Here is a 10,861-nt window from a genome sequence, read left to right as displayed (position 1 = left end):
TTGTGCTCAGCACCTTTTCGCTTTCTGCCCTTGCCATCCTTGACGCTCCCCTCCTACTCTCAATAACTAAAGAACTGTTGGAGTGAGAACGATAGTTAAACAGACCATTGATGAGTGAAAAAAAGTTCACCAAGGCAAGAATATGTAGGTCATTAGGGTCTGGTATTGGCCACCAAAATGTTTTTGCACATTGTCATGAATTCAAATTCTCTGTTGCAGTTCATATCTCTTGGGATACAAAATCTGCCTCATTTTACCAATATAAGAATCCACTCTTGTCCATATTGAATCCTTGATTTAGGTATTCAACATTAGTTCCCCTGTGTTTAAATTGAGAGGTAAATGTATTAGTGGTAATCTATTAGTAGTTCTTTCCATCTAGTTTGCTGTAATGTCTGAAACCACAAAAAAAACTGCCTTGACTTTATCACTCAAAAAAACTGCCTTAGCCATGGGAGCAGCATGTGCTTGGTGGCGCGAGTGTTTCTTGTCAAGTGTTTTGTTCGCTGACCAGACTGCCATCTCCTTGGAAAGCTTCTTCACTTAAATTCAAACAACTGGCAAAGGTTGTTTTGATATTATATACCATCCTCTTTTACTCATCAGTGATCTTCAATGAATTGTAAGGGCATATTTGTTCCTTAGGTATTATGGAAAATAAATTAACTCCATGTAAAAAGTTAACAAATATTTTGGGTGAATTTTCATTTAAGCTGCCTCCAAAAAGAGCACATCATCGTTTCATTAGTATTGCGGCTTGAGCCCTGAAGACCACTAGAACTAGAGCCAAGAAGCCTTTCTGAACTAAAATCTAACACTGCCATTGACTCGATCTATACGAATAAAAAATAAAAAAATATTGTCAACATTGCAACAAATAGGATGACATAAACCAGCAGTCACACAGGGGTGGGAAGATGCTTGTCTAGTCATGAATAAAGTGCTCAGAACTTGCTAAAATATGGAGATGATTTCCCACGCAACGAGAATACAGACTATGACTATAATTTCCACATTCCACTGAAGGGATGCACAGCCCGACTTGAGTCTGTGGTTCAAATAATTTGTAAGCCAAAATATAAATTACATGAAGGAGAAAATGAGACATTGGTCTATATTTGTCTTTATTGACAGTTTTTACAGGTCATAAATTACATATGATCCACTTTTACTAAATTAGCATCATTTTCATACTTTAAATATCTATATGGTCTCAAATGAATTCTATATAAAAAAAGATATATTCAAAAAGAAAACAAAATCTCATACTCAATATGAAACAATCATAAATAATTACAACAGTAAGATGCATAGCTTTCCTGTTTTACCCTCTCCTTGCAATCACACTTCTCACATTATAAAAAGGATTCCTAACACGAGCTTTTTCCATCACACCATTCAGCTCAACCTTGTAAAAAAGAATCACCCGGCCTAGGGCTCCTAATTATACAGTAGAGCATAAACCAAAAAGCTTCTACTGTGTAATCTGTATACTAAGCCTGAGTGCTTCAACATTCTTTGCTTACAACTTTGTTTCACTTCTGTATTCACAACAAAGTATGAGTTTTCATGTATGCCACCTTATCTTCCATCTTCAGTGGTGACTTAAGACTTGCCTCAAGTCTTATTTCATTCCTTTGATACAGAGAAACCCCAATATGGATTAATCCTTGTCATAAACAACAAGGGGGCTTGGGCAGCTGGTGTACAACTCCCAAAAGATGCAACAACAGAAAGCTACAGTTGTACTTATTTGCCAGCCAATATGTTGGTCCCAGCATGTGCCAAACAATCTTTACCATTTCAACATCAGCTGTTTCAAGAACAAATGGTCTAGAGTGTTGTTAAATATAAATTTGGTTCCCATATTGGATCTGGTTTCTGAACATGCTTTAACACATTACTGTGATACATAATTGTGAATTTCTTAGCATGTGCTGTTTTCAGCCATTCTTTCATTAAAAATCAATAACAATGCAGATGTACAAGTGGGCATCAATGATGCATTTAATTATTACTGAATATTCTGAGTACATTTGATTATCATTTCCCAATTTCAGATTAATGATGAAGTTACACAGTGGAATATGTTGAAAAGTTTCTGACACAGCTGTCTACTTGTGAGCCAAAAAGATTTCATTTTACTGAAATTGCAATGCATGGTTTTGGTCCATTGTATCACAGCCTCCTTCAATTGTATTACATTAGTAGTGGTGTGATGTGAATTGGATTATCATGAACTGGTATATGTATTATACCTGAAACATACCAATACAACCTTTTGCTATTAATTTTCCTATGCTGTAAACCACTCTTCCATTACACTTGCAGCATGGAAAATAGAGATAAACTACCCCAAGCATCCAATGAATTTTGAAAATGAACTGAATTTGTGACATTCTAGCACTAGACAATAAAAACAGTGTAGTGTTGGCAAGGAAAAAAATCCTAACTATCAATGCTTACCGAAAAACTTGTGAACTGGTGCACCACAAAAACTTAACAAATACAGGCATCCCTCGCTATATGAATGAGCTACGCTCCTCAAAAATTGATTAAGTGATCAATTGCCAACTGACGGCATTATGAAGAGTTTGAACAGCCACTAAAAAATAATAGTAAAAGATAAAAGGGACCCCCAACAAACTTGAACATTTATTTGCATTAATGATTTAAAAATAAAATAAAATAAAATCATTTACATTAAAGAAAATTACATAATTAATGGAATAATAAAGAAAAGAAAATGGACATTAAAAGAATTCTTAAACATTAGAATTTATAACTTGAAATAGGTCTTAATAAGAATTCATTCTCTTCATCTGAGAGTAGGGAGGTAATCTGACGCTGGAATGAAGAGATTCTGGCAGCTTACTCTTTGCAGAGAAAGGCTGTAAGCTTAGTCTTTGTTGTCAGTGAATCTAAGGAAAATCATATGGACATGTTCGATGGCAGACAGAGACTGAGCAGTAGCGTGGTTTGGGAACGCTCTCCCCCGTGTGTCGTAGTGATAATGTGATGCTCCACCGCTGTGGCGTGATGACCATATGATTGTACCACAACTCGTGCGGCATGGTGATCACATGATTGCAACACCAATCACAGACCGATTGTAGGGGATCGTATTCAGACTATTAGTACATAAATCCATCATCATATAGCGAGAGTTGCCTGTATTCAGTTAAAATATCAATTTGTTCTTTTTTTTTTTAACAAAATATGAACACATGGGGAATGTGCCTCCTGAGAGTGTACAAGACTGTTCCTTATAAACATAATGCTAAAGTCACTTTATTCAAACATTTTCATGCGGGGGTGTCATGATCACCATTATTTGTCCCAAAAGACTTGAGTATAATTACAATATGATTGAACACAAAATTACAACCATCCACTTGAACAAGAAAATTTATTGAGAATTTATAGTTTGCTAAATTGTTTAATGCCCCACTTACATCTTGTAAGGTCAATATTTTACAGTTTCATCCACCAAGTTTGTTTCTAGGTTATTTTATAATTTGCATTAGTATTTATTTTCACGTATTTTCGTTATACTTTGGCATATATTTTCTTTATCAATATGCCTTCACCTTCCTATGCAGTGTAGCTGAGACTCCTGAAGGAAGTTAAAGATACAGATTTTTATTTAGTTACCAAGCATAATTACTGAATGACATTTAACAAATCCTTTTTTATTGTGACATGGGGCAATTTACGGTGCTGCTCCTTGGACCTTTTGTTTGCTTAGTCTCATTGCACATTAATTTTTCACGCACCAATACACATCCCACAGTACAATATTACTACACGAGAGGAGTAATGATGCACCCTTAACAAATTTAATAACTTAAATAAACTCAAGTACATGCCATCCCTGTTTAACCAGCATTACTTGATTGAAAACTATTGAATTGCATATCATTTGCTCTGAAAATATATTCTCAAATTGAAAAATTATAATGATTTATTTCAATAAATATATAATCAGGAAAATTCCTGAGTACTATAAATTCCTTACATTAGGGTCTTTTAGAATGTTTAAATATTTATTTTTCAAGATAACAACCACATGGTAACCTCCTTACCTGACTCTCCTAAAATAATATTTCCTCAAATTCAATGAACTATAACAGTGTGCAGTTATCACATGCCAGAAATTATGAAGTACAATAAATACTATTCAGTGGATAATTTTTCATTAACTACACCCACAACCTTTCCTTATTTTCATGAATGACAGTTCACAAAGTAACAAAAGAGTTCCCTAATGCACTTGTTTCATTCCTGCTTTTGGCATATTATGATGAACTCTAATTTTCAGCATGAATTGCATGGTATTTTCATACAGAAATGTTCAGTTTCCCCTAAAGTACCAATCCTTTATTATGGAAGTGGTCAGAATGTGTGGCTAAGAATAGGGAGCCGGTACATCATTCCATCAAAATCAGTATGAATTTACCTTGGTTTCACCTTTTTTCTTTACTGCAGGAGCCATTCAGTAACAAATGACAAATTTCCTTGGTCCATGTGAATCTTCAAAGCATCCTGCAATCAGTAAACAGCTCTTTGTCAGCTCTCAGTGAATGAGACTACCTCTAAAAACTAGGGATTCCAAAATAATACATAATCCTTCTGAAACCAGTCAGTCATACAGTGGAGATGTTTGTGCAGTCCAGTGTAGATTATTAGTATTTAAAGTTGTTGATTTAGTTTAATTTATGCAGAAATTAAATGTAAATATAAGTATAAAAAAATCACCATTTGTAATGTGACCTTACTATAAATGTCATTTTCACCCATTAATGATTGGAGATGGACAGACAGCAAGGATGCAAGACTGAGGACTGGCTGGATTCTATCTTAGGATAAAGTGAAAAAGCCGTATGCTTGTGTGAAAAGTCACTCTGGATCATATCACTGGCTGATCTTTTCCCTATTCAAGCACTTACATTTTCACTTCCAGTCCTGCACCCTGCCAGGAATAGTACTTAAAACCATTATGAGTTCTTGGGATAACAATGATGGTCTAGTGACTCTAGTCCATCATCCTCTAAACTGGCAACAAAAGTTTTCAGAAAATTCAAAAAAGGTTTTACATATTTCTCTCAAAACCAGAGGCATCATAGGGATTGAAATGCCATATCTTGTCCACTATAAATTCATGAATGTCACAATTTAGTAATTACTTGATTAACCTTTTTTCATTATGTTTCATTAATAACCAACTTTTGTAACCTTAGCAAGGCTATCAAGACCGGTGTCATTTTCATGTGCTGCATTTTAGTTTCTATAATCCTTTACAATAATTTTGCAATTATACTTTTGCTAAATTTAATTTATTATTAAAAATCATGACTGAAAGAACTTATGCCAACAAATGTAAAGGTAGGAGGTTATAAACCCAGCTTCATTTCTGGAGAACTAAAGTAGCCACTGTCTGTTCATGTAACAAGCCATGGCGCATTGTAACAGTAAGTGGTGTTGACATTGCCAGGTTTAAGAAAGTAAGTGCATCATGGCCTCTTCTGCATCTTGTATTAAGTTTTTACACAAAGCCAGATGACATGATTTCAACTGTATAAAAACTATCTTTTATGAAAATTAGTGATAACCAGCTTCTAAAATATATAATTAAGGTATAAAGCAGCACATATGTAGTACAAACAATAAAATGCTTGAAATATGTGGTGTAAGATAAATAAATAAAAAGAGATGACCATGTGAAAAAGAAAGGAAAAAAAATATATATATATGAATATTTGTGTGTGCAAAATAGTTGGTGGAGTGAATTACATCTTTTTACATTACCTTCCAAAAGAAAAAAGATAAATCTAAGCTGCAATAAGTTTCAACCATCCATTCAGTATCGGTAAATAAGTGATCAATCTCCCCCCGATCAGCTGACACCTTTCATCAGCCTGCTAACTGCTTGCATAAGGAGTGCTATTGCTTTTGTCCTTCCATTAGCTGCATGTATTTAACCCTATTTCAGAAAAATGTCAAGAAAATACTGAAGATGTGTAGATTTATGTGGCATATAACAATTATTTATTTACATATTTAACATGACTGGCTTGACTTTAATAATCAATATGGACCAAAGATGAAACATTATATACAAAAACTAGGACCTCATTTTGTCAACCCATCGCCCCGGGCCAGGTCTCACTCCTCAATGGGATGCGATCAATTTATATAAAACTAGAGATTCGCTTTCCAGTATTTAAATATTTTGTCCACAATGCTCATAACAAAAAGATGTATGAAAAGATTCCAATATTAAGAATAGTTATTTTTTCTTGTCTATCAAACATTTTTAAATGCAGCTTTCATTGTCAACTATTGAAGTAGGAATATGGTGCTCATTCTTGGCAGTCTGGGAAGGGAAATGCTTGGTAGCCAAGTTACAAAAACGTATTTTGTTATATATGACGTACTGCTCAAAGTATTTCAAAAACTATCCACGGCATACTTTACAAGCCCGAAAAAGTCTTTGTAGTTCACAGACGATGAATGAAAATAGCACAGTGAAACCAAAAATCCAGATGAACAGAAATAACTAAATTGCACATATTCAACTGCCATCACTTTCACTCTTGTCCAGTCATGATCTTCAGTCACACAGTGATTTGCTCTCACACACATGACCTTCATGAGTGGCCTGCACTATAAAAACAAATTATTAAAATATAAAGCACATTCACCTGGGAGATGCCCCTTCTCTCCATCGTGGTGTTGTACGTACTTTAGGTGTCTAGCTTCTTTACTGTGATACAGGCTGCACCTCTGCTACAACGGGTGTGGCACTTGTTCCATTATTAAGGGAGAGACTTTGTTGATCTTGATGGAACTTGTCCACCTGAAAAAAGGAAATCACTAAGTGACAAAAAAAAAAAAAAAATGGGTACTGGAGAAGTTTTGTTAGGTCTTGTAAGACTTAATGTTTTAATGGGCTGAGGGGCTTCATACCCCTCCCCGATGATGTCATGACTATTAAGAGCCCCTTACAACCTGAAGGCCACATGAGTGCAAACTGCAAAATTGTTGTGTCAAGTCATTAAAGTTAGAGTCAACCCACATTCCAAGAACAATAACATCCTAATTGATTGAGATACTGCTGTGTTTCCAGTGGAATGATGTAACTTGCCCAATGAGGATTTTGTGAGTAATAGTTACACAAATGGGGAAAAAATGATTCTTTATGCCAAACAAAACCCAATGCCAAGCTGGACCTGGGCAGGCCATATCATGCATTAAACTGATGAATTGTTGAAGTCACAGCATATAGAAGACCAGGTGGAGATGAAACTAGACTATTTGCCAGATCAGAATGGAGTATTAGACAGAAAGAGGTGGAAGACATTGGGAAAGGCCTTTGTCCAGCAGAAGACAAGTAATGGCTGAGGATAATGACCTGTGATACCTATCTCTTCAGTTGAATTTATCCCCTACTGTATAATAATGTCATCCATACAGTCAAAATGAAATGAGTCTAAGCTTAGGATATCACTTAATACATACGAGTTTCTTGACGTAGGGGAGCGTCTTAGAGTTGGCGTCCTTGCCTTCCTTCTGCTCCTTGACATTTTCAAGCTGGTACGGGGGAGAGATGAGCACCTGCCCCATTACCAAGATGCTGACTCCAGCCCACTTGACTTCTTCCATGCTGCAAGAAAAAATATCTGTACTACCACTACCAAGTTATATACTTTCAAGAAAACAGGATACTACCAAATAGGAAGATTCTGTGGAAACTAATACTGGGGATGATTTATGTATTTCATCTCTCTACTCAAGAAGTAATGAACAGAGAATGATGTGATGAGTCTTACGTTTTACGAATGTGTAGAAACAGCTTCTGGCCTACAGGAGACACCCCCGACTGCATTGCTTCGATTAATCGTTGTTTTTCATCTATACTTTTCTTTGCCCGATTACTAAGCTGTGGGGAAAACTTTGTGAGTTTCATATAAGAAATACAAACATGTGAATACTCTGCAAGTTTATGGATGATTGATGATTATTAGGGCGTTATGCCTTGGCGCCGGCAAGTTTATGGAGGAGTGTCGAAAAACTTTATTTTTACAATTAAATTATTTCATATGCTTTACGAAGGAGCCAGGAATGCTTATTGTTAATGTATGTTTAGCAGTAATGTGGAAACTGTTAGCCATTCACAACACGTCACCATGCCTTCTCGATCATACAGAACCCTGTTATTTTGCTCAAAAGTTATATCTGTGGATAAGCAATTACCTCAGCCATGCCAGAATTAGAAACTGTCACAGCAGCCTTACTCTCATCATTTTCAATCATGTATAAAACTGATTTTCCTATCTGGCTTTAATGGGCCAATAGAAAGTTGCCTCAAAAAAGAATGAGAATCCTGGTTTCTTAGAATTTGCTGACACAGTATGAAGTAGCTGTGATGTGTTGGATATCATTAGTTCCCATAGCATTTTCATATATACCATAGATAATATAATATTAGCATCCCTGCCCACCTTATGAAGCCCATAAAATTACACACACACTCCATACCATCAAAAAAGGGTTACATTAGTTAGCAGACAACAGTCTTTCTTATAGATTTTACAGATGCTACTAAGTACAGTCAAAGTTTGGTAAGGTAGGTATATAAAACTAGGAAGCTGAATATGATATCAATATGCATCCAAGCCACCTCTAGCCTTATTCTAGAGATTATCAAGAATTTATTTCACTCCACTTTTAGAAATTAGTGAAGGCTAAGCAAAAGCATCAATCCACAGAGCTTACCTTACTTAGGTTTAGAGACGGCAGGGATGGCAGCGGGGACCCGGCAGCTTCTCGCGTTACTGTGACTTGTGATACATAACTGAGGTTTACCATGTGAATATCATACACCGCCGAGCGACCACTGCTAGAAGGGGATTCTGAAGGGTTGTAGTTAAGGAAAAGCTACAAAGAGAGATGCTGTACTTCATATCTCCAATTCCATATCATCAATACAGCTTTAAAGTGAAAATAATGACTTAACCCAGTAGCAGCGGGGATTATGTTTCTTAATGGTCCCTCCAAGCAAGAAAAATTAAAAAAAAAAAAAATCACCCCTCACACAAACCATTTCATAATAAATATCAAGGCATTTGTGATCAGATTATGTATCATCTATTTTGGGGGGTTTATATCATGGCACAAATTTGGCCCGCCACTGCTACAGGGTAAAGCCACAAATTTGGCCCGTCGTGCTACCGGGTTAAAACTTGAAGCTTCTCCAGGAAATTGTAGGCCTAGCAGTGGTATTGTTAATTTTGTTTCTTTTTTTACAGCAAGGGAGGCAGCACAAGAGCAAAAAGCAAACACAGGAACAAAAAGGTCCGCCAGATGCTACTCCAACCAAAGAAAACCGAACGAGAGGCCAGAAGTGAGATCAGTTTTGGGTGGGAGAAATACTGACCCTTCTGCAGAACATTCCAATCAAACACATGTATTTAACTCCACCAAAAGGGATCAGGAATTATATGGAAAACTAACCCTCTGTGAACCTAATCTAACCAACCTGGGAAATTATTATGAGTCGAAGTAACCTTTTCCTATTAAATTTGTCACCCGATGATTCTAAATTAGTAACCTATCACCACAAAGCCAGTAACCTAACCCACCAAATTAGTGACCTATCGCCAGTAACCTAACCCCCCAACTTAGTAACCCATCGCCACCAAGTCCGTAACCTAACACACCAACTTAGTAACCTATCGCCATTAACCCCTTGACTGCGGATTTCCTACAAGAAGACATCCCCAAGCTACAGGAATGGAACAAAAAGTGGCTGCTACAATTCAATGAAGAAAAATTGGGAGGGGATATCCAGCATACCAATACCACATGGGAAACACTCCACTATCCACCACAGAGGCAGAGAAAGACCTGGGAGTATATGTTACCCAACCCCTTATGAAAACACACCCATACCCTAAAATAACCATAAGTAACCCCTTAAAACACTGACCATGACCTAAAAATCCCAAAACCCATGACCGTGAGCAGAAGAAAAACACCTTTGAGAATCTCCCTTACTCATACATAGGATACATGGGACACATATCAACCCAGCCCCTTAAAGCAACCCACCCATGCCCTAAAATAACCATAAGTAACCCCTAAAAACACTGACCATGCCCTAAAAATCCTTAAACCCATGACCTTACACGCACAAACACACACACAGGATACATAGGACACATATCGACCCACCCCCTTAAGAAGACTCACCCATACCCTAAAATAACCATTAATAACCCCCTTAAAACCCTAAAACCCCTAAAACCCAAGGAAAATCCCCTCCTGAGAAATCCACCCTTACATATAACCCCCCCCAAAAAAACCTTCGTAGGACTCTTAGGACACTGCCACCAAAGGATACTGAGGGTCAGGAGCTTCACGTGGGGGTCAAAGGCCACCACTTCCCCCTGCAGGTCCTCGTTGAAGCATGTCTTGCAATTTACGGTGCTGCCGATGTTGAAGCACTCGTTGGACTCGGCCATCTTGCCTCCAGTGCCGAGAGGGGGGGTGAGGGGGGGCAAGGGGGGTGAATAGGGTGACTACGGTGTGCAAAAGGGTGATTAAGGATGCATATAGGGTGGAAATAGGGTGACAGGGGGGCTTAATAGACTATTGTGATGGAGTCAGGGGGAGGGGGAGATAAATAGGGTAAATACAGGGTTGATACGGGATAAAAAGGGTGAAAAAGGGTGATTAAGGATGCATATAGGGTGGAAATAGGGTAGATAGGGTGATAGAGGGGTTTAATGGACCATTGAGATGTGGGAGTCAGAGGGAGGGGGAGATAAATAGGGTAAATAGCTACTAGGGTTGCTAC

At 37.2% G+C, this 10,861-nt stretch overlaps 2 protein-coding genes across 4 annotated transcripts in view; one reads left to right on the top strand and one right to left on the bottom strand.

Annotated features, from left to right (window-relative positions):
- LOC127008897 (cuticlin-4-like) overlaps positions 1 to 9,766 on the top strand; it is a 129,317-nt gene extending 119,551 nt beyond the window's left edge. Inside the window, exon 12 of the transcript XR_007761415.1 lies at positions 9,312 to 9,766. The gene's annotated coding sequence lies outside the window, so the exon portion shown is untranslated. The remainder of the gene's footprint in view (positions 1 to 9,311) is intronic.
- On the bottom strand, positions 1,112 to 10,562 carry LOC127008899 (protein LSM12-like). Of its 3 annotated transcripts, none has more exons than XR_007761416.1 (6): positions 10,406 to 10,562; positions 8,779 to 8,915; positions 7,833 to 7,942; positions 7,522 to 7,666; positions 6,705 to 6,859; positions 1,112 to 4,545 (listed from the first exon to the last, which is right to left on the bottom strand). XR_007761416.1 is itself a non-coding variant. In XM_050881379.1 (6 exons), exons 1-5 carry the CDS (start codon positions 10,524 to 10,526, stop codon positions 6,764 to 6,766), a joined length of 609 nt encoding a protein of 202 aa, XP_050737336.1. In that variant the 5' UTR covers positions 10,527 to 10,562; the 3' UTR covers positions 1,112 to 4,545; positions 6,746 to 6,763. The 3 variants fall into 3 exon arrangements, 2 of the variants coding, with proteins under 2 accessions (XP_050737336.1, XP_050737335.1); XM_050881379.1 differs by having other exon boundaries at positions 6,746 to 6,859; XM_050881378.1 differs by having other exon boundaries at positions 1,112 to 6,859.
- Positions 10,563 to 10,861: the final 299 nt, after the last annotated feature.

The sequence above is a fragment of the Eriocheir sinensis genome, chromosome 39 (assembly GCF_024679095.1).
Source record: "Eriocheir sinensis breed Jianghai 21 chromosome 39, ASM2467909v1, whole genome shotgun sequence".
NCBI classification, from domain to species: Eukaryota; Metazoa; Arthropoda; class Malacostraca; order Decapoda; family Varunidae; genus Eriocheir; species Eriocheir sinensis.
This window is presented reverse-complemented; position numbering and strand designations above follow the sequence as displayed.